Raw genomic sequence first — 23712 nt, 5'->3', positions numbered from 1 at the left:
ACAGTTTAGTTAATAAACATATATTATTTTCTAATAATTCAATTTGAATGTATTTTAGCAATGTGTAATTTTTTTTAGATGTATTTCTAATCGGTTTTAGTATTTATTTTGTAATCAGCCTGACCTAAGCCTTGATAATAATATTTGTGATTAACACATGCTTTCATATCATTTGACAGGGTTGTAAACTAAACTGTGCGTAGGTTAGATATAATTAATGAATATGATTAAATTCAAGAGTAAGATACTATCCATTCATCCATCCATTTTCTACCGCTTGTCCCTTTCGGGTTCGCGGGGGGTGCTGGAGTCTATCTGAGCTATATTCAGGCGGAAGCCCGCATACACCCTGCACAAGTCGCCACATCATTGCTAGGCCAACACAGATAGACAGACAACATTCAGACACTAGGGCCAATTTCGTGCTGCCAATCATCCTATGTGTAGGATACTAATTTAGTGTTAATATTTGAGTGGGTCCCGGGCCCCTCCGTAGTGGTAAAGTTAGGCCCTAATGTCAAAAAGGTTTAGAACCCCTGCTTTATTACTAATGAGGCACCAATGAAGTTGGACAAAAAGGGGGATTTCTGTTTCTGGGGGCGCTTGTCACTACTCGATTGGTATCAGAAGACACGATCAGCCCATGCATATGCGACGGCTACGTCACTTCCGTCAACTTGTTTTACGGCAATTAAGTTTGTGTCACGGTTTCCGTGGTTTTTATTTTTTAATCTTTATCACCTATGGTCATGAGCTTTAGGTCATGGCCGGAAGGACAAGATCCCGAGTACAAGCGGCCGAAATGAGTTTCCTCCGCCGGGGCTCTCCCTTAGAGATAGGGTGAGAAACTCTGCCATCCGAGAGGAGCTCAAAGTAAAGCCGCTGCTCCTCCACATCGAGAGAAGCCAGATGAGGTGGTTAGGGCATTTGGTCAGGATGCCACCCGAACGCCTCCCTAGGGAGGTGTTTAGGGCACGTCCAAACGGTAGGAGGCCACAGGAAAGACCCAGGACACGTTGGGAAGACTATGTCTCCCGGCTGGCCTGGGAACGCCTCGGGATCTCCCGGGAAGAGCTGGACAAAATGGCTGGGGAGAGGAAAGTCTGGGCTTCCCTGCTTAGGCTGCTGCCCCCGCTACCCGACCTCGGATAAGCGGAAGAAGATGGATGGATGTATAACAAGGTCATATAAAACGTTACATGCAAAACAAACTCAACTTAAATATACAATATTTATTTTAAAACTGTACAAAAACATGAACGATGGGCTCAGCAGCCCTACAGGCGAATAAATATTTGTTTTTACTACTTTATTTAAATCAATTCACAGTGATGATCATTTAAAAATCTACATTTTTAGGTTGCATGTATATATTAAAGTTACAGTAAGATCCTTGTCTAACACAAAATCAACATATAAAAGAAAGTCAAGATTTATTAAACAAACCTTTTAAGACAGTTGCGCCCCCGTGCGTCTTTCGTTGCAATGACAGAAGGGTGAACGTGGTTGAGAATGCGACTTTTTTTTAATCCACCCCTTGTTCAGGTTTATATTCGTATTCACATTCACTCCCAATCAAGCAATTTTTTTTAAACAAAACAAAACATTCAAATATCACTGAACATAATGTCGCAAGGCTCTATCATAAAAATTGCAAGTCCAGGAAGTGACGTACTCTTCCCGCGTAAGTGGACTGATCATATTTTCCGGTACCGATCGAGTAGTGACAGCGCTCTCTGTGGTGAAACACGGGACAGCTATTCTGATAGGCTTGTAGTTACACCATGTTAAAAATGTTTAGAATAAGACTTCATTTTTCCCCACAAGTAGGAAACTATGTCGTGCAGTGCAGATAAAAAAAGTCCACAAATAAGGTGAAAAGATGGAAACTTAAAACAAAGGACATTAAAATAGCACAACTGATGCAACCAGCCGCCACTTCAACAATATTATGTATATAAAAGGAAAACCCATCAAAAAAAGTTAGCAATACATATTGCATCATGCATAAGACAAACATTTCTCCCACCATCTGTTTTTTTCACTATGGTTTAAATTACACTTTTGTTTCAAGTCAAAGGACTTCAGGATGTAGTCTAAATTTTGTATCAATATGGACTTGCAATTTGTCCAAATTCAAATGTCTTACGCATTAACTTTGATCCAACACTAACATGATTTGGAAATGACTGGTCACCATACTGACTCTACTTTTTTTTGGAGTAAGCATTGTTGAGCTTCAGCAGTACTATTAGAACAGTTTCAATCACAATTTTATCGAGAAGGCCTTAAAAAATTAATGTATTTTGGTGCATTTATTAACTCATGTTTCTACACCACAATTGGGCATGGAAACCATACTTGCCAACCCTCCCGGATTTTCCGGGAGACTCCCGAAATTCTCCCGGAAGAAATCTTCTCCCGAAATTCAGCGGAGCAGGAGGACACACACCCTCCAGCTCCATACTGACCTGAGTGGGGACAGCCTGTTTTCATATCTACTTTCCAACTATATTAACAGCTTGCCTGCCCAATCACGTTATATCTACGGATTTTAATAAACTGCACACACAAGGAGACGAAGCAGAAGAATGAGGAAGTTACAGCCATGGCAACTTGCGTCTGTAATAGATTCTATGTTGTCTGTCGTCACCTCCTGGTGAATGTTGGCTATAGCATTATGGGGTTGCTTTTTGATTGGCCAACGATTTATGTGTTGCACATCTGACTGCAAGTGACAGAACAAAGGTGACTCAAATAGTGAAAAGGTAAGTTTTTTTTTTTTAGTAACCAGCAAGCACAGTACAGTTAGTAGAATAACTGATTACTTTGTATTTGATAGGTGCCGTCTGAAATTCAATGTAATTAAATACATATAGAATTCACTGAAAGTCAAGTATTTCATACATATACTAGAGTTGGTGAGTTGTAGATGTAAATATACTCCTCCCCTCTTAACCACCCCCCACCTCCCAAAATTTGGAGGTCTCAAGGTTGACAAGTATGATGGAAACTCACTTAGGCCAAATGCAAAAGAGAAAAATCGAGCGAATATTGTGGCCTTAAATGTTATGTTCAGACATTTGGATGAACATATGCAAATAAACACAGTACATCATAATCCAGCTCAAAAGGTTTATTTAGAACAGCTTTTCTACTCAAATGTAATCACTGGCTTTTATAAATTTAAAGTGTCAATATTCTTTGCGACGTTAAACCAGATTAGATATGAAATTATATCAATCAGTTGAAGTGGGAAAAGAACATGTTGAGGCTTGTTTTAAGTGTAAAGGCCTTTCAAAGATGTTTAGCTCTTGCCCCCCAGAGAGTGCTTGTCAAACAAGTACTCTGCCATCTTGTTGTTCTGAGCATCCATGCGAGACAGGTTGCTGATGTAGTCGCCCAACTTCTTGATCGCTTCCACTTGCTCGTTCAGGTAATGGGTTTCAAGGAAGTCGCACAGCTGTGGACAAAGTAACAGAAACCAGTTTAGTGGCAGGTAAGGAAACCGTAATACTAAACGCTTACATGAGGGTCCGCGTGGTCAGAGGCCAGTTTATGCAGTTCCAGCAGAGCTTGGTTTACATTTTTCTCCAACTGCAGGGCACACTGCATGGCCTCAAGCCCACTCCCCCACTCGTCACGCTCTGGTTTCTACAGAAAGACACTATTGTTAGCACACATGAGCTGAGTAGTACTAAAAGCATTTGCTCACCTTGATGTCCTGGAGGAAGATGCGCCCACCCCTGTTGTTTTGAAAGGACAGCAGCTTGTCAGCATGCTCTCTCTCCTCCTCACTATTTTCTTTAAAGAAATGAGCAAAGCCTGGAAGGGCCACGTCATCTCGGGAGAAGTAAAATGCCTAGGTAGAAGAGTAGAATAAATGATGTCACTTTGACCGTTACATTTGGTTATCATGTAACACAATCTAAGCATGACAGCATTTTTTAACTGTCATGATATGGTGGAAAGCACAGCAGTCAGTACCCGGATGATGGCTGAATTGCACTGCCGTCAGTACCAGGATGTTGCACTCAGTGTGCAGTTAAAGGCCTGCTGAAACCCTATACTACCGACCACAGTCCGATAGTTCATAGATCAATGATGAAATAAACATTGCAACACGGGCTTTTTAGTTTACTAAATTGCGATTTTAAATTTCCCGCCAAGTATCCTGTTGAAAAACGTTGCAGAAGGCTGACGTGTACGCGTGACGTCACGGACTGTTAGGAAATATTAGCGCTGCGCACACAGCTAAAAGTCGTCTGCTTTAACCGCATAATTACACAGTATTTTGGACATCTGTGTTGCTGAACCTTTTGCAATTTGTTCAATGGAGAAGTCAAAGTAGAAAGATGGCGTTGGGAAGCTTTAGCCTTTAGCCACAAAAACACGGTGATTCCTTGTTTAAAATTCCCGAAGGTGAAACTTTACTATGGATCAGAGCGGTCAAGCGAATATGTATCCTGACCACTTGTCAACCAGCAGTTTTCGGTGAGAATATTGTGGTAAAAAGTCACCACTTAACGGAGTTCAGCTGAGCTTGTGCCGTCCGTACAGCTGTAAGTCGACTTCCATCAGACACTAGCGTCAACACACCCGTGGATACACCCTTCCGACTATCAGGTAATATTACACTCACTAAAACACTAGCAACACAATAGAAAGATAAGGGATTTCCCAGAATTATCCTTGTAAATGTGTCTAAAAACATCTGAATCCGTCCCAATGCAAAGGCTTTTTTTTTCTAGTCGTTGCTATCAATATCCTTAAACAAATCTTTCATCCTCACTCAAATGGGGATATTGTAGTTTTCTCAGCCCGAATAGCTTTTTGTTGGAGGCTCCCATTAAAAATAATGTGAGGAACCTTCAACATATGACATCATCATCTGCGACTTACGGTAAAGGCACGGCTTTTCTGTTAGCGACCAAAAGTTGTGAACTTTTTTGTCGATGTTCTCTACTAAATCCTTTCAGCAAAAATATGGCAATATCGCGAAATGATCAAGTATGACACAGAATGGACCTGCTATCCCCATTTAAATAAGAACATCTCATTTCAGTAGGCCTTTAAACCATAATATATTATGTAAAAAAAACCTGTAAAATAAAGATAGTCATTTCCGGTAATTGACTAACGATGGTATTGAACTAGGACTACTTTATGCTTGCTTATAGTAACACCGCATCGAGTGGGCACATGTGAACGCACTTACTACTCAAATACTAGCTGTAAGTGTATAAGTGCGCCAGTTGAGACAACAATCCTAATGAACACCAACAAGGAGACTTTATCATAGCAGTTTTTCTCCATACGCGATTTACAGTACATTAAAAATCCAGTTTTGCTTACCATGGAAGTGTAATTGTAGGAAGCGAACAGCTCCATGTTGACCATTCGGTTAATGGCGGCCTCGCATTCGCGGTGGTAGTTCTGGCGCACTTGAGACTCCATTTTGGCTGGCGGGTTCGTCTTTTCTTGCAAAAAATAAGGTAGAAAAATAGAGCTTTGCGTGGAGTTATTTGGAAGAGTGAAGGCAACGACGTGTCGCTTTGGAAGCAGATAGGCCGACAGAAGTTCCGTTCAAACACTGTTGAAGCAAGAACCTTCTCTCCAATTCTGAACTTAGAGGTGGTACCGAGCGATATTTATACCTCTCTGTAAGACCTCGTGACTCCTATTCAGCAGATTTCCACCAATCACATCTCTCTAGAGCACGTGACGCCGATAGAAGCCAAGCGTTTTAATTGGTGCGTTCTGATCATGTGACCAATGACTGGTCACAACGTATTGCGTCATTCTTTCACTGCACTTACAGTTTATGTACCTGTAAACAAAGAGAAAATACAACACTGCAAAGATCTGATCATTCAAACACCATGGTGGGAATCAAGCAATATTGTCTCAAAAATACGTCACCACTGACATGTGCATTACTCAATAACGCAGCTTTATTGAGGACACTTTTTGGCGAACTAACATATTCGAATTGGCATTGAAAAAAATATAGTATATAAAAATCATTATTTTAAAAATGTGCTGAAGTTCTTATACCATGAATTAATTTACGTGGAACCCAACTTAAATAAGTTACATCCATCCATTTTTCCTACCGCTTATTCCCTTTAGGGTCGCGGGGGGCGCTGGTGCCTATCTCAGCTTCTCAGCTACAATCGGGCGGAAGGCGGCGTACACCCTGGACAAGTCTCCACCTCATCGTAGGACTTAAATAAGTTGAAAAACTTATTCTAGTGTTACCATTTGGTGGTCATCCATCCATTCATCCATTTTCTTCCGCTTATTCCCTTTGGGGTCGCGGGGGGCGCTGGTGCCTATCTCAGCTATAATCGGGCGGAAGGCCGGGTACACCCTGGACAAGTCGCCACCTCATCGCAGGATTTAAATAAGTTGAAAAACTTATTCGTTACATGTTACCATTTAGTGGTCAATTGTACGGAATATGTACTGTACTGTGCAATTTCCTAATAAAAGTTTCAATCAATCAATGAATGAATCAATCCTGTTGAATTAACTGTCTGATTTTGTATTAATTTTTAGAGTACAACATTGTAGTATTTGTGTTTCTTCTGTTGTGGTGTTCAAATACATGGTTATTTTTCAGCAGTTAGTATTAAGGTTATGTAATGATCAATCTTAATTAACTATGAAATGTATTTATGTATCCCAATTCTTCTACCATTTATTACATTTTACTTAACACTGCCTACGTTTTACAGTTTAATATTTTTAGACTCTCGTTTGCTTATTAGTACTGTATATTATTTTCAACACATTTCCTTTATCCCTGCTTAGTTTTTATCCACCGGCTATGAATTGTGCACTTCTGTTAACATTTTACTATTAATGCAGCTGAGATAGGCTCCAGCACCCCCCGCGAGCCCAAAAGGGACAAGCGGTAGTAAATGGATGGATGGATGGATCTTCACTTATCTTATGTGCATTATTTAGTCTTACATCCTGGTTGCAAAATGAAACAAAGCTACATATCCACATTCATTAGTTGTCTTGCTCTTCTATGTAATTGACTTATTAGACATTTTTTAACATAACAATAAAATATATTACCTTAAGTTTTGCTGAGTCACAGTTACTCAACAGTGTAGTGGTGCCTTGTATCCTGACTGCACAGTTTTGTTTTGTTTTTTGGCAAAAAAAAAGTGACTCACTCCTTCACAAATTCTTGTATCAACAAGAGGATTTTGCTGTGTCATTGTGGTGACTCAGCTTTTTTTTTTAAAAAAAGGCATCCTGTAAAGCTTCCTGTTTTTTTGCACTGTCATGGGTTACAAAAGGGAGGGAGTCTTGTGACCATGGAGGTGTCTGACAGGAAGTTGACCTCATTGCACAATACATGTGCACTTCAGGGTGGAATTGTGCAATGAAAATGATGATAAGAGTGTTATTTTCCCTTTCTTTGTTATTATTCAGTTCTGCACACAACTCCCGGGGAATTACTATACTGTGTTGTCATGTAATGATTGTATATCTCAGTGTCTTACACATCTGACAAAACAAAAGCACATTATAAAAGGCTGCTAAATGGTCGCATTTACTGAGATCGACTCTTTACCTTTTTATTTCGTACTTACATATATTTCACTGTTCAAATACTGTATTCTATAACTAATAGTCATTCCTAAAACTAAATATGGTAAGGTTAACAAAGAAAAGGCAACAACTAAACCGTTTTTTTACCCCAACTCTGGTAAAATCACATAGATTAGGGGTTTTGGAGGACCGCAAAAAATATTGGTTACTCTGTTATGGGCCGCAGCAGAACTCAGTTGTAGTACACATTTCCAACCACTTGTGGCAGTAATTACAATGTAAAAAAACAGAAGAAGTCTTGAACTACAGTCATAAAGAAGTTTCTTAAGCGCAAACATTACGACTAAAGCGGTATTTTAATTTGCAATTTAATTTTTGGACAGCTTATTTGAAAAAACATGTTACTATTAATTTAATTTGAATTAATTTATTTTAACACAACAAAATTGTATGTAATAATATTCATAATCACTTTATGAGTCCTTTCTTATGCAGCGTACTTGGGTAGAATTTTTTTTTCTAATCAGTCTGAGTTAAACCTGAGGTTTATGTGTTAAATCATATTTTTTGTGATAAAAACATAGGTCCATATTATTTGACAAGGTTGCAAACTCTATGTAGGTTGGATTATTGAAAATGATTACAATTAAGAGTAAGATTGTTATTATTTGAGTGGGCCCTAGGTCACTGTAAGAACCCCTGACCTACAGTTGTGATCAAAATTATTCAACTCCCACACAATTTTGGTGTTTTAGCAAGTTGGACATTTATTCCGTATTTTGTTTATAGCCATATCAAATAAAGATGTGTCAAATAGACAAATGCAACTTAAATTGTAATACTGTATTTTACAAAATACCAAAAAAGGACATTTTTCTTAATATCTCATTGACAAAATGATTCAACCCCCTAGTTACATGCATCTTTAGTACTTAGTAGACCACCCTTTGGCAGTAATGACATCCTTCAAACGTGATACATAACCAGACACAAGCTTCTTGCAACGATCTACGGGTATTTTAACCCATTCCTCTTGGGCAAAGGCCTCCAGTTCATTCATATTCTTGGGCTTGCGTGCTGCAACTGCCTTCTTCAAGTCCCACCACAGGTTTTCTATAGGATTTAGGTCTGGCAACTGTGAAGGCCACTCCAGTCTTCCAGCCCTTCTTCTGCAACCACTCTGATGTTGATTTGGAGGTATGCTTGGGATCGTTGTCCTGTTGGAAGGTCCAACGTCTCCCAAGCCTCAGCTTCGTCACTGACTTCATGACATTTGCAGCTAATATATCCTGCTAGGAAATAGAATTCATAATGCCTTGAACTCGCTGGAGATTCCCGGTACCTGAGGCAGAGAAACAGTCCCAGAGCATGATTGACCCCCCACCATGCTTAACAGTAGGCGAGGTGTTCTTCTTTTTGTAAGTTTCATTTTTTCTCCTCCAGACATAATGTTGATTCATAGGCCCAAAGAGTTCCAGTTTTGTCTCATCACTCCATAGAACAGTTTCCCAAAACCTTTGGGGTTTGTCCAGATGATTTTTGGCATACTGGAGTCTTTTTTTCTTGTGCCTGGTAGTCAGAAGTGCGGTGCGCCTGGGAGTTCTGGCATGGAGGCCTTCATCTCGTAGTGCGCGCCTTATTGTCTGGGACGAAACCTGCATTCCCCCCTCTGCAATGTCCTGTTGTAGTTCCTCAGCTGTTACCCGGGGGGTTTTCACCACTGTACGCTTCAAATACCGGACAGCAGTTGCACACAGCATCCTCTTTCTACCACGCCCAGGTAGTGTTTCCACTGTGTCTCTTGGAATGTGTAATGTCTTTGCTATTTTCTTATATCCATATCCTTTCTTATGAAGAGAAATTACCTCCTCTTTTTACTGCTTTGACCACTCCCTGGACTTCACCATGTTGCAAATACACCATTGACCATCTGCAAGAAGCTGAGCGTCACAGTATTTTTCAATCAGTTTAATTGTTGCTCGTTATGGTTCTAATGACATCTACAGGTGTTTTCAACACCTGATTGAAAATACCTTGTTCAAATTCTGTTCTTAAGAGTTATGAGCTTCAAGGGGTTGAATCATTTTGTCAATGAGATATTAAGAGAAATTACTTTGTTTGGTATGTTACAAAATGTTGTAATTCAAGTTGCATTTGTCTATTTAATGCATCTTTATTTGATATGACTATAAACAAAATACGGAATAAATGTCCAACTTGCTAAAACATCAAAATTGTGTGGGGGTTAAATAATTTTGATCACAACTGTAAATGTTGAGCAGTGAACATATTAAAGTATAAGAAAGTCACAAATCATTGCAAATTTTGTTTTTGAGGTAAAAATGAAAATATGACTCTGGGATTGGGGCGGATACTCTAGACCAGGGGTCCCCAAACTATGACCCGCCAGCATCCAAAATCCGGCCCACGGTAAGTCCCATGTTAAAAAAAATTAGATAATTACATTTTATTTTTAATTAGAATTTTTTTTAAATCTGTCTTTTCTAATCCATTTTACTCTCCTAGCCGCTCAGGCAAATCATATTGTTGAAAAATGCATTTTCCCATCGATAACTTGACATCATCGGCGGCAAGTGCGCGCTCTTTCCGTCGAGGTATATATACATATATATATATACTATAAAAACAGTACCCCTTTTTATATTTTCCTTTTTTTGTTGGGGCAACATGGTCGAAGAGGGGTTAGTGCATGTGCCTCACAATACAAAGGTCCTAAACAGTCCTAGGTTCAATCCCGGGCTCGGGATCTTTCTGTGTGGAGTCTGCACGTTCTCCCTGTGACTGCGTGGGTTCCCTCCGGGTACTCTTAGTTCCTCCCACTTCAAAAGACATGCACCTGGGGATAGGTTGAATTGGCAACACTAAATTGGCCCTAGTGTGTGAATGTGAGTGTGAATGTTGTCTATCTGTGTTGGCCCTGTGATGAGGTGGCGACTTGTTCAGGTTGTACACCATCTTCCGCCCGAATGCAGCTGAGATAGGCTCCAGCGACCCGCCGTGACCCCGAAAGGGACAAGTGGTAGAAATTGGATGGATGGATGGATTTTTTTTATTGTAGCAACATCGTGGTTAAAGTTTTGGAGACTTGTGCATGCGTGTGCATGTTAATATATATATATTGGGGACCCCTGCTCTAGACTTTACAGACACACTGTAAGCACCATTTCTTGTTATGAAATTTATGTTTTATAAGTGAATATATTCAGGGAATTCTACATTTTGAATAATTATAATTATTGTCATTAGAACTATTAAAAGTAATATCACCACTATTTATTAAGTATTAGATTAGATAATTGACTGAAAAATGTCATTGTTTTCTAATGCGTACGGTCCCTTTATGTGGGCTGCAGGGGGACCAGGAGTGGATCACTCTTGCTTGTTTGCAACAATTGATCGAGTCTCATGGTTTTTCTGACCGTTTATTTCATGGCCCCTGTTGTTGCGTGGGTTAGTCTTTTTGTTTGACATAGCATGTACACTGTTTGCCACAACAGAAGAAAATAAAAACTTTGGGGATTTATTTTTGTCTTTTCGTTTAAATAAATGTAAAGCACTCCAACTGGTGCACTAAGTACTTTATTGGAACCCGCGCCAGGCACAGACTCCCCTTACTGAGAAAAAAAAGGAAGGGCTTTTACTGGGAAACACACACACACACACACGCACGCACGCACGCACGCACGCACGCACGCACGCACGCACGCACGCACGCACGCACACACACACACGCACGCACGCACGCACGCACGCACACACACACACACACACACACACACACACACACACACACACACACACACACACAATAACAGCAGAAGATGTTTTACACCGAACTAACTGCCTGTGCGATAAGTTCCATTCACAGGCAGTCCCATTTTAAAGTGTCTATGAGCGAGGGTGACATCTTATTGTGGTGGTCCAATAAAACAGGGCAGCAAGTAAAGTTATATTTTAAATTATATTTTTTAATTAGAATCATAATCAGAAGTACTTTATTAATCTCAGTGGGGAAATAGAGATTTTCTGTACATAATCAGAAAGAACTGCCGCTTATTTGGCAGTAGAATGTTTACAAAGCATATTTATAAAAAAAGCATATATTATTTTGACAAGACACAGTTGGCATAATTCACCTTTGATAATACTGCTCTCTTAAGAAAAAGTGGAACCTTCATGTTTCATCCAAACGCTTTCTATTATTATTATTAATACAGAGTTGTGTCACACACTGTACATATAAAACCTAATGAGGTAGGAGAGCAGGATATGGCGGAAGACGGTCAGAACATCATAAAAATATCACCATTATTGTTTTGATTGCTATTTGAGGAATTGTAACTGTTTAGCCAGTCTACTCTCTGCTGTTGAAAAACACTACAGCACGACCTTTGGCCTTTGTTTGATTCAGCCCTTATCAATCATTGCTTATCAACCTATTGATTTACAGAGCATTTTTAATCTTTTGTAGGTTACATTTACACAGAAAGCTTTGCATTTAACTAAAAAAAAAAAATCCTCATATGGATTTGCCAATGCAACAAAACACAGCGGTACCTCAGGTTTCATATGCCTTGGTTTTAGTATTTACATTTTCGGAAATCAAAAATATGTCTCAGTTACAATTAAGTACGAATTAAGTACGATTAAACACACGTTGATGATTCAATGTCAGTGTGCAAAATAGGTTACCATGGGGCCAAAGTAAGTTGTGAGTGCCAGCATTTTGATAAAGAATGTGACAAACATGATTGAATTTAGGAAAGAACCCGTAACAAAGTATGACTGTAGCGTCCACTGGGGTCTATTATCCACTTTAGTCTTGTTATATGTGAAGGAGTCTTCTTACATTTAGGAAAGAACCTGTAACAAAGTATGACTGTAGCGTCCACTGGGGTCTATTACCCACTTTAGTCTTGTTATATGTGAAGGAGTCTTCTTACATTTATTGAGTTGGATTAAACAAATCCATTATGTACTTTACAAAATAGTTATCAAAGTTAATATTTGGACGCACATGTCCATAACTCACGGGGAAAACAGGGGACTTCAATATATATTTTTATAAACTTACAGCTGGTAATATTTTTCATTGAATCTTCATATTACAGTAGAACTCGGTTAATGTCGATTTCCATTCAACTGGCTGACTGATGTCAATCTATGCAGTTGACAATACTGTAATGCACATTTACTTTGGCAGCGGCATAAGGAGAAAGGGATATAATAAATGATTTGCGCATATTTTCATTTAGAGTCCTGTGTTTTCATATCATATTTATACACCTATCTAGCAAAGCTGCTGCGGTATTTCACAGCATGTTCGAATTTTGTTAGTTGCTGTGAACATTGCCATGCTTTTATTTTGAATCAGACTATGCACTGAACAGGAAGTCCCGATTTTAACGTTGTGCATGTTGCTGTTGTTTCACGCAGATTAGCGATAATGATACAGGTGGTGGTCATAGGGTTACAAACACGTCTTTTGGGTTGCGGGAGTCTAATTGTTGAGACCAAAAGCAGTCAATGTAGTTGGGCGTTTCTCTTCTAGCTTAACTTTTTAATATGTTTATTTTAACTTCAGGGATAAAGGCTTTATGAGCTGTCACAGTACACCAGGGAAACATAAGCAAATGCAAAAAGTTGACTATAACCGATGTTATCACTGTGCTAAGCTAAGAAAGGATAGCTCGCTGGAAGTGAGCTTCGAGTGAGAGTCATCATATTTACGGAACCACATCAAGTTTTTAATTCCTTTATGGGAGCGCGTACGGAACATCGTAAACGAGGACCACCTCTATTACAACACATCAACAAAAAGGGACTGGGTTTAAATGGAAATGGCACCTATGGCACTCACATGTTATGTCGACAAAAGCCGTCGCGGGATAATTCAAGCAATAGGATGAACACAATGGACCACTACTTAAAGACTTTGTCGACAGACATAAACATGACCAACTTAAGTGTGTTTCAATTAGAAGCGCAATGCAAATCGGCCCCGTTCATTGAAATATACTGAAATCAATTTAATGCAAGCTTGTCTTCCCCACCCAAGGAGCACAATTTTAACATGTAACCTGCTTTTTAAAAAGAAAAACTAACTTTTACAAAAGAAATATTGTTTGAAAGTCAATGCAATAGAATGTACTACAAACAAACTTTATGTAAAATTATGTAATAATATTGTACAGCATTTATCTTGGGAACCGAACGAATGTAGTGTCTCTTATAGGCTCCTTCTCCATCCTGTGTTGCCAAGTCCGCTTATTTTAAACGATTTTAGCCTTATTTTCTTACAGTTGCTTGTTTCTCTCATGGGATCTGGCAACACTGTTTCCATATGAACTAGAATACTAGCAACTAAGAATGTGTTGTTTATGGTAACCACAGACCTCTTTGAGTAACGTAGCGGCGAGATCAGAGTTGACAGCAACAACTCAGTGAGAAAGGCTAATGCTCATTCGTCCAGTTTGTGAAGTGAGGAGAAAAGAACATATGAGAAAAGTCATGCAGACCATTTGGCACCTTCTTATATTTTAATGGATTAATGTCCGCTGTGTGGACGTTTTGGCGTGGAAGCTAAATTCTGCTCAGGGGTGGTGCAGACTGGCGGCCCTGACGATTGTGAACACTTCAAGTCTATTAAATGTTTTAATGAATTGGTGTTCTGATTTGGTGGGCGTAATCCTTCGCAATCAAGGGACGGCGTGGCGCAGTGGAAGAGTGGCCGTGCGCAACCCGAGGGTCCCTGGTTCAATCCCCACCTACTACCAACCTCGTCACGTCCGTTGTGTCCTGAGCAAGACACTTCGCCCTTGCTCCTGATGGGTGCTGTTTAGTGCCTTGCATGGCATCTCCCTCCATCAGTGTGTGAATGTGTGTGTGAATGGGTAAATGTGGAAATACTGTCAAAGCGCTTTGAGTACCTGGAAGGTAGAAAAGCGGTATACAAGTACAACCCATTTGTAATTTCCGGTTGTTGGACGGCCGGATTGTGTCAATCTCTGGCTGTGGGCTGTTTGTTTATGTGATACGGACATTGCACTATACATTTATTGCACAGACCAGCGATGGGTTAGAGCTAATTTTTATCTGTTGCAAAGTGACAGCCTACATTTAGGAATTCAACCGCCTATAATTACCGATATAAACTAAATTACAGCTATGGACAAACACTACTTCAAATGTTCAGAAATGTTTGTACATAAACTATGCTCGAGCAAACAGCCAAATTACTCGCAAGTTGAGGTACCACTGCATATGTAAAGCCAATTAAGTTGAGATTGACAAGAAAACCACAACCTTTATCTTCTTGTTTTTTAGTCATTATGCTGTAGGAATCCACACACTCTTCCACTGGACGCCGTTCCTCCACATCTCCTCTAAGACAGAGGCGTGAGACCAGTCCCTGTTGCCGTCTTTCCCGAACAGGCGCAGGGTTTTCAGAGGGCTGGTGCAGGTGTGCTGCAGGTACTGGCAGCCCTACAGCAAATAGAAAAACATTGACATGAGACGTGTCGAAACACTGCCATTATAGTGACATGTATAAGTATAGTTGGCACTTGAAGAATTGTTGAGCTCCTTCAGTTTCGCTGTCCTCAAGCCTGATGGGCGCAATCCTCACCTCATCGCTGCCCCAATACCAGATGGCCTTGATGACGCTGTGACTCGCCAAAGCCTTTGTTAGCTGGTCTCTTCTTCCTGTAATGACGTTCACCAATCCTGCAGGCAGATCTGAAGACTGGAGCACCTAGAAGCACACGGACATGAACCCTTTTGTGTGTACATCAGCACATTATTATTATTATTATTATGTTATTAATCATTTTTCAAACGGATGGGGAATGTTGAAGGGAAACATTTACAAAGCAAACATGGAAACCAATTGTTTTGCTTGCACTACATGTATATCAGGTTTGTACAGTTTGTTTATTGGTCATTTAGCATTTTGTAAAAGTAAAATAAATTCATTATTCATGACATACTGCATATATTAATACATACTACACCAATTTATTTTTTCACTTTGTTCAGCTAGCTTATCATATACTGTGTTCACTTTAGTGATAAAGTGAATACACTATTTTTTTTCCTTCATTTTATTTTTATCAACATCCAGCATCAGACATTTCCATCCATCAAATCATATTCACATACATCACATAGCCGTTGTCTAACCTAGATGTCAAAAGTATTTTTGTTTATATACCCATCATACCACCCACCCCCTAAAAAAATTAAAAATAAACAGAGATAACAAAAACAAGGAAGTATCTACACATACATCAATTAAATAAGCAAAAATAGATACATTGATAATAATAATAATAAACAGATATTAAATAAAATAAATATATACAGATATTTATATGTATATATACACATACTGTATACACATGTAGGGAGTAATCTTTTTTTATTTTTTTGTGTGAATACACTCTAATGTACCAAAACATTAAAACACACAAGTTGGTGAAGTTCTAGTTTAGTTCCTAATGGGTGTCCAAAATTGGCACGGATCCACTTTGATACATTTTGTACATTAAAGATGCTAAAACCAATCCAAAGTCACTATACAGCGCATGTCAAAAATGTTTCCCATGTCTCCGGAGAATGTTAATTCGGTTGTTTGAGTTTGTAGAGAAAAAAGCCGATAACAGACAAGACACAAATCTCTAGTCATTTCAAATGGCAACTTTCTGGCTTTAAGAAACAGTAAAATAAATCAAGAATATATGATGTCGTAGTCAGTGACTGTTTAATTTTTGGATAAAGTACAGTGAAACAATTATGGAATCACTCAATTCTGAGGAAAAACATATAGAATCATGAAAAACAAACAAACAAACAAAAAGCACTAAAACACACTGCCAGTTTTTTGCTGCTGCTGGCTTTTTTAACAGCTTGCATTATCTGAGGCATGGACATGACAAGTGACAAATAGAACATCAATCTTGCACTAACTTTCCCCGATTTCTGTTGTCGGATTAGCTTTGCAGGTTCGAGTCTTATTATGGGCCATTTTTTTTTTATTTATTTCCCCCCTCAGATTTTCAGTTTGATTGAGATCCTGACTATTTGCGGGCCATGACATTGAGTTTTTGTATCTTTTTTGAAGGAAAGTTTTCACAGTTACTCCTCTATTCCTCTATTGCAAGATGCATTATCATCTTCAAAAATCATTTCATCATTCCCAAACATCTTTAAATTGATGGAATAAGAGACGTGTCCAAAATGTCAACATAAACCTGTGCATTTATTGAAGATGTAATGACAGCCATCCCTCCAGTGCCATTATATGACATGCAGCTCATCATCAATGACTGTAGAAATGTGCATATTTTCTTCAGGCAGTCATCTTCGTAAATCTCATTGGAGCGGCACCAAAAAAAAGTTCTGCATAATCACTTTGCCAAATGCATTGAAAATGACTTTCATCCAGTCATATATAGCCCACAATTGCCTTTCCTTAGCAAGCTTGTTTTTTCTGTTTAGTTGTTAATGACGGCTTTTCTATATCTAAATCCCATTTCCTTTAGGTGGTTACGGTTCGATCGCAGACAGCGACTCCAGTTTCCGCCCATTTGTTCATTTGTTGTGCTGTGCATTTTCCGTTTCTTTGGTATACCAGTACGGTTGCCTTTTACAACTTTCCTATGTTGTTTGAGGTTGAGATTTCAGACACATCTGACTGCAAACAATCAACGTCATTTGCAACATTGCATGAATATTTACATTCTTGAAAAAGTTTCATAATCCTCTCCTTTATGTCCATTGACATCTCTCGTGTTAAAGCCATGATTCATGTCAATCCACCTGGTGCAGCAGCTCTCCAAGGTGTGAACATTCCTTTTTAACTGCAGCTAAGTGAACAGGGTGATTCTACAATGTTTTCCTCAGAATTCAGTGATTCTATATTTTTTTCACGCCGCTTTATCTGTAAATGAAACTGTTACCGACTACCACAATTAATTTTCTCGATTTATTTAGTGTTTCTTAAAGACAGAAAGTTGCCATTTGATATTATTACAGTTTAGTCTCATGTCTGTTAGCTGCTTTTTTACTACAACGTTAAACAACTGAATGAACATCCTCAAAGTCTTGGGATTTTTGCCCGGGGTTCTATGCTTAGGTATTGAAACAAACAAAGCTTAGCTTTGCTTTGTGTTTCAGATGAAAAAGTGTAATTTTCAGAGATCAGATATAAATATAATAATAGTGAATGTTTTGTTTTTACAAAACGCAGAGGGCCAATAAAAACTTTAGGACAACAATCGCCCCTGGAGCTTCACTTCTGAGTTTCATCAACCTAAAAAACGATGTCATTTGTCAAAAGTGAGGTAATCAATACCTATCTCAAAGTATCAATCGAACTTGAACTGTGTGGATGTATATAACGTTGTGGCAAAGGAGCTTTTAATATTACCAAAATGGATTTATATGATTAAAACTTGACACTTTATACTAGCATGACTTTCCATTGTTTTAGCCCCAACATGTCAACTGAGTTACTTGAAAAATATTGTCGTCACTTACCTGAATAAAAGTCAATGCCGGTAGTGGACAATCCTCGCTGGGTACCAGAATGATGGCGTTGCCTGTGGCGATGGCTGCCCCAAGCATTGTTACCATGGAGTGGAGGGGTTGCTTCTCAGGTAGGACCGCCCCTACCACGCCCAGCGCTTCAGGGATGGAGAGACCTGAGCCAGACTGTGGCATGGGCTGAAAAAGACACACCATACAATATGTTAATGAGGGTTTGATTCAGGAATGGGCTATACTTATACAGCACTTATCTACGTACCTACAAAGTACTCAAAGCGCTTTGACACTATTTCCACATTCACCCATTCACACACACATTCACATACTGATGGTGGGAGCTACAATGTAAGGCCCTAACCACGACCCATAAGGAGCAAGAGTGAAGTGTCTTGCTCAAGGACACAACAGGCGTGACTAGGAAATGTTAATACACATATCATATGTATAATGCTTCAAACTCTCAAATGTATTAATTCAGGGAGAGTTTACCAGAGTTCTGCCGCAAACTTTGTCACAGTAGGCTGCCCAATCACTGAGCCTGGCGATGCTGAGCTCCACCTCGGTGTCGGCTTCTTCCAATGGGAGACCAGTTTGGCTGCTGATTGACGTCGCTATTTCTCGCCTTTTTCCCTCAAGACCCTTGGCCAGAGACTGAATGGACTGAGCACGTGCAGATGAACTCTTTTTCATCCACCTAGAGGAGAAAGTTTACGACATTACTAAATCTTCAAATTTTTAAAACATGAGTGTCCAAACTTTAAAAAAAAAAAAAAAAATGTCCGGGGGCTGCAAGCCGACTGCATGCAAAGTAACGATAAATATGAGTACATATTATTATTATTATTATATAATGGATAAATAAGTATTTTAATTGGTTATTAAGAGTATGTGAACATTCAACTCCTACCTTCTTTACTATACTGTTTTAATCAATAAGCTAAAATGAGTTAAACATGGATACGTGTGGATAGAGTGTTTTGCATTTTTCCCATCATCCCTTGTAATGGATTGTAAAGGTTGTAATTAAGATATTTTTCTTGTTGCTTGGGCGTTTTTTTATAATATCCACAAAGTTAAATGAGCATGTTGAGATGTGTGACCATGTTTGTTGACTTTTTGTGCTGGTTGATTATTATATCTTTTTTGCACCATGACTACGGAACTTTGTTTGGATTGGGTCATACAAGTGAATGCTGTGCTGTTTATCTTGGAAGTATAATTAATGGTTGAGGTGCATTTGATGGTAACAAAATGGCAGCTCTCACACCCCTTGCTATTTGTATACGATATGAATACACCGTACCTGTCATGGTTTATTGCACTCGTGCCGTCTCGTGGGCCAAATTTTTAAAAAGTTTTCCGGATACACAGTGTATCTCAGCTAAATGTTATGCTTTAGGCTGCGAGCAAAAAGTGGGGTTACGAGTCTCACCGCCGCTAGTTGGTGTAGAAAAAGCCACAGTGAACCTGTAACATCCGACCAAAGCATTCAGTCTTGCTAACATGGACTTGTTTGCACTGCAGGTCAATTCCAATTTTTTTGTCCATATGCGTCCTGTATTAAATTTGTTCATGTCTGTATGAAAAGTGCAATTTATAATTATTCGTATGTGGAAATAAATCGGATATATATGCAATGTGCCTTCAATGTGAACGCTTCAAAAGTCAGGTCGCATTTATCCTACCAAAACGTCATACAAAGCGATAAGCGTCATAATTATTTGCCAATATGCGCCAGTACGGTGACAGACTAGAGTGGAAGCCATGTTTACTTACGTAAACACTGCATTGCGTGCGACGTCATGACCTGCATCCACATTAGAATCACATTTTTTGTTATATGAAAGGCAACTAAAACGATTGGATTAAAAAAATATATATATCCAAGTGGACATCCAATCCTGCATTGTGAACGTAGCAATTAGCTTACAGCTAGAGATCGACATAACTTTGTTTTCCAACTATAAGAACAAATTATATTAATTGAAATAAAGAAAAAACTCATTATAACCGAGCCTGTAGCTGACTTGGTGAAACAGTTTTAGCATTTTGCACTGCTTGTTTGCACAGTCAATAATGCCAGCCAAAGACGTTCAAATAATTTCCAAAGAATGGACATTTATCCAAAAAGTTATTGAAAAGTTTATGGTGTGTTTGATGATGAAGCAGCTGGAAGGAGATACATAGATGTCAACTCTCCAAGGTAGATGCTGTACATTATTATTACAGTACATTACTTCATATAATTACTATAGTAGTTATATGAAGTACATTGCAAAGTAAATTGTATTGGATTATTTTTCATACAAAATTTCTGATTCAAAAATGTGAAGTTTTTAAATAAAAAAAAAAAATTTTAAATGTTAGAATTGTAGAGTTTTGCAATACAAGTCACAGAATGTATTAAACTTGTATCCCAGAGTTACCATACAGGCTAGTAATAGCCTGTATCTCCAATTTGAAGTAGTTTTAAAAACATTTGCTTTAATTATGAATTTGACTTTCCTCAGATTTTTAAATTGTTCTTCCTTGGCAAAATGAGGTGCTATTCACTCTGAACTTACCTTGCAGGGTTTGTGTTACTTTTTATATTTCATCTTAAGCAGATTGATGGGAACATTGGTTTATAAAAAGGCTTGTGCCAAAATAAATATGTGTTTCTGTCAACTGGATTAGGCAACATAAAAGGGTGATTGCGTTGTTTGGGTGCATAGGTCTCACCCAGGTTGAACTTTGATAGCTGCCTCCACAGCGTTACGGACATCTTTCCGGCCTCCGTCGGGACAGTAACACAACACGCTGGCGCTTCCTTTTGGATAAACTGCCACAGTGCCACCAGACTCTGACTTGCATACCTTGCCAGCAACAAACTGTAAGTAGGACTTTGCCGTACTGTACAAGAGAGTGTATGAATAAAATGACCTTAATTACCAATAGAAGATATTTCAACCACAAAAATTTATGTCAATGATGATGTAAAATTAATACCAACTTTTAACATACTGAGTTAAATAAAGAACAGGCATACCTAGTTTCATCCGGAATTACAACTTGAGGTGCATCAGTTCCAAAATTGGTGTAGTCCATAGCAAGAGGTGAAGTACGACAAACAGGAGGGGTGAAAGCTGGTTGTAGAAATTGATACAGACCCTAGAAGAAATAGATTATGTGTTCATATTGTAATGCTATGATGATTTTTTTTCCCCTTTAAATATTTGTCTGATAATGCAAATCTAGCTCCACCTTCATAATTATTTCATGCATGGGCATATGATTTTTCATAGGCACATGGAACCCTAAAAAAAATGTATTTAAAAACATGTTTAAACTACTGCTGTTAAATTATGTTTATTTTTTTATAATCACATTAATCACTTTTGAATTTGGATTAATAATGGTTAATCGCAGGCTATTACCCACTTGCATAAATGAAATTAAGTTAAAAAGGAGCCCAATATTTGGACACAAATGCAATTTTTGTCAGAATGTCACACATGGGGCTTTACGGTGGGAGAGGGGTTAGTCCGTCTGCCTCACAATACGAAGGTCCGGAGTAGTCTGGGGTTCAATCTTTCTGTGTGGAGTTTGCATGTCCTCCCCGTGAATGCGTGTGTTCCCTCCGGGTAGTCCGGCTTCCTCCCACTTCCAAAGACATGCACCTGGGGATAGGTTGATTGCCAACACTAAATTGGCCCTAGTGTGTGAATGTTGTCTGCCAATCTGTGTCAACCCTACGATGAGGTGGCGACTTGTCCATGGTGTAGCCCGCTTCCGCCCGATTGTAGCTGAGATAAGCACCAGCGCCCCCCGCGACCCCAAAGGGAATAAGCGGTAGAAAATGGATGGATGTCAAACATGAACAATTTTAAACATTTTACTTATTTGCACATCATCTAGAAAGAGGTTCCGCAGCCTCCGAAGCAGAACCTCCAGGTTCTGTAACAGCTTCTTTTCTCAAGCCGTAAGACTCTTGAACGCATCATAATCAAAGTATCCCCTCAACTCCCCCCAAAATGGATTAACTCGCTGGAACAATAAAGACAATATAACATACATCCATAAACGTGGGCACATGTGAAAAAGTGCAATATATTTATCTGTACAGTAATCTATTTATTTATCTATATATATTTATATATATTTATTTATTTTATGTATATATATTTATATATTATCTATATATTTTTATTTAATTATATATGCACCTTATTGCTTTTTTTTATCCTGCACTACTATGAGCTTATGTAACGAAATTTCGTTCTTATCTGTGCTGTAAAGTTCAAATTTTAATGACAATAAAAAGGAAGTCTAAGTCTAAGTCATGTATTTGCTCAAAACTCGACAATTCTTTTTTTCAAGACGGCACCGCTGTAGTGGCTGCTGGTTGCAGGTTGGTTTTCTTGTGTGTTCTCCTTTGTGTTCTTGATGTTTCCACATGTCTTTTGCCTTTTGGTTCGGGTCCCTTCGAGGTGACACTTTTGTGACTTCAGCGACACTTTTTGGTGAGCTTTTGGATCTGCCTCAAGGGAGCCTTTAGGTGGCCATGGTCATGTTTGCAACGGAGACCAGCTAAGGGCACTCTACCACACCGCAGTCCGCGTGAAGCGACCAGAGGAGATGCGGAGGAGGAGACGAGGGAAGAACAAGCTTAACAAGCCCTGGCTGTAATAGTGTGTATGGGACACATCGGTCTCCCTGGACGGATTTCCGCTATTCCTTGCGGACCAGACATTGGTCGAAAGCTAGTGGACAGCTTTGGACAAAGTCGGCTCTCTTGGTTGCTTTATGGGTCTGTTCCGTGCACAATATGTATTGTTTATTGCTCATATTTACAACCACATAATTTCCCCATTATGGGATGAATAAAGTATATCCTATCCTAAAACTCAGTTTAATTTAAAGTCCAGTCTGGGTTTATTTTGAAGTGAAATTCACCATTTTGCACAACAGTCGGTATCATCTTTGCGCTGACCTGATCACTGATCGAAAGAACCTGCGCCGCCTTTCAGGTAACCATCTTGTAGTGCAAGTAAAGGAACATGTAAGGTCAAAATAAATGGTGTGATTGATCAGTGTTTGTTAGGGGTGTAACGGTACGTGTATTCGTATTGAACCGTTTCGGTTCGGAGGTGTACCGAATGAGTTTCCACACGGACATATTAAGAAGCTTACCGCATGTTGTGTAAACAATGCACACCAAGGCACAACACAAGGCATGCTAGCAGCGACCGGGCTACGATAGACTGACCATACCTCCTCTTTTCACCGGACATGTCCTCTTTTGCGGAGCTGTCCGGGTGTAGTTTCTTAAATGGCTCAAATGTCCAGCATTTTAAGTTTGGGTTGTGTGTATTTTCAATGTACGTTCTGGGTTAAGAAGGGGTTAAAAACAAAATAAATTGTGCACGCAGTAATATTCTTGAGGGAGGGGCAGAGACAGAGAGAGCGAGAGAGTTATGATAAACGCGCATTCGTCGCCAGGCTCTGCTTTTTATCCCTAGATTTATTAGATTTGATAGATTGATCTATAGCAGGGGTGTCAAAAGTGTGCCCAAAAAGGCCATTTGCGGT

General features: G+C 39.1%; 2 protein-coding genes across 2 annotated transcripts in view; both read right to left on the bottom strand.

Moving 5' to 3' along the window:
* Positions 1–3121: 3121 nt before the first annotated feature.
* LOC133541035 (ferritin, middle subunit) lies at positions 3122–5646 on the bottom strand. The gene is made up of 4 exons (XM_061884075.1): positions 5356–5646; positions 3716–3862; positions 3529–3654; positions 3122–3463 (listed from the first exon to the last, which is right to left on the bottom strand). The coding sequence occupies exons 1-4, from the start codon at positions 5455–5457 to the stop codon at positions 3308–3310; spliced, it is 531 nt and encodes a 176-aa protein (XP_061740059.1). The 5' UTR covers positions 5458–5646; the 3' UTR covers positions 3122–3307.
* Positions 5647–11540: 5894 nt separating this feature from the next.
* The window catches only part of LOC133541034 (aldehyde dehydrogenase family 16 member A1-like), a 28386-nt gene continuing 16214 nt past the window's right edge, over positions 11541–23712 (bottom strand). Inside the window, exons 12-17 of the mRNA XM_061884074.1 lie at positions 21170–21291; positions 20863–21033; positions 18631–18835; positions 18133–18318; positions 15221–15346; positions 11541–15078 (exon numbers count right to left, since the gene is read on the bottom strand). Of these exons, the coding sequence (XP_061740058.1) occupies positions 14923–15078; positions 15221–15346; positions 18133–18318; positions 18631–18835; positions 20863–21033; positions 21170–21291 (966 nt within the window). The 3' untranslated portion in view covers positions 11541–14922. The remainder of the gene's footprint in view (positions 15079–15220; positions 15347–18132; positions 18319–18630; positions 18836–20862; positions 21034–21169; positions 21292–23712) is intronic.

This window comes from Nerophis ophidion, linkage group LG23 (genome assembly GCF_033978795.1).
Source record: "Nerophis ophidion isolate RoL-2023_Sa linkage group LG23, RoL_Noph_v1.0, whole genome shotgun sequence".
Classification (NCBI taxonomy): Eukaryota; Metazoa; Chordata; class Actinopteri; order Syngnathiformes; family Syngnathidae; genus Nerophis; species Nerophis ophidion.
This window is presented reverse-complemented; position numbering and strand designations above follow the sequence as displayed.

Bases quoted from the DNA above. Each gene is read 5' to 3' on its own strand.
- LOC133541035 (XM_061884075.1), bottom strand. From the start codon at position 5,457: ATGGAGTCTCAAGTGCGCCAGAACTACCACCGCGAATGCGAGGCCGCC. The intron at 3,655-3,715 runs GTGAGCAAATGC...GTCTTTCTGTAG, and splicing joins TCTTCCTCCAGGACATCAAG to AAACCAGAGCGTGACGAGTG. The intron at 3,464-3,528 runs GTAAGCGTTTAG...CTTTGTCCACAG, and splicing joins CTGACCACGCGGACCCTCAT to CTGTGCGACTTCCTTGAAAC.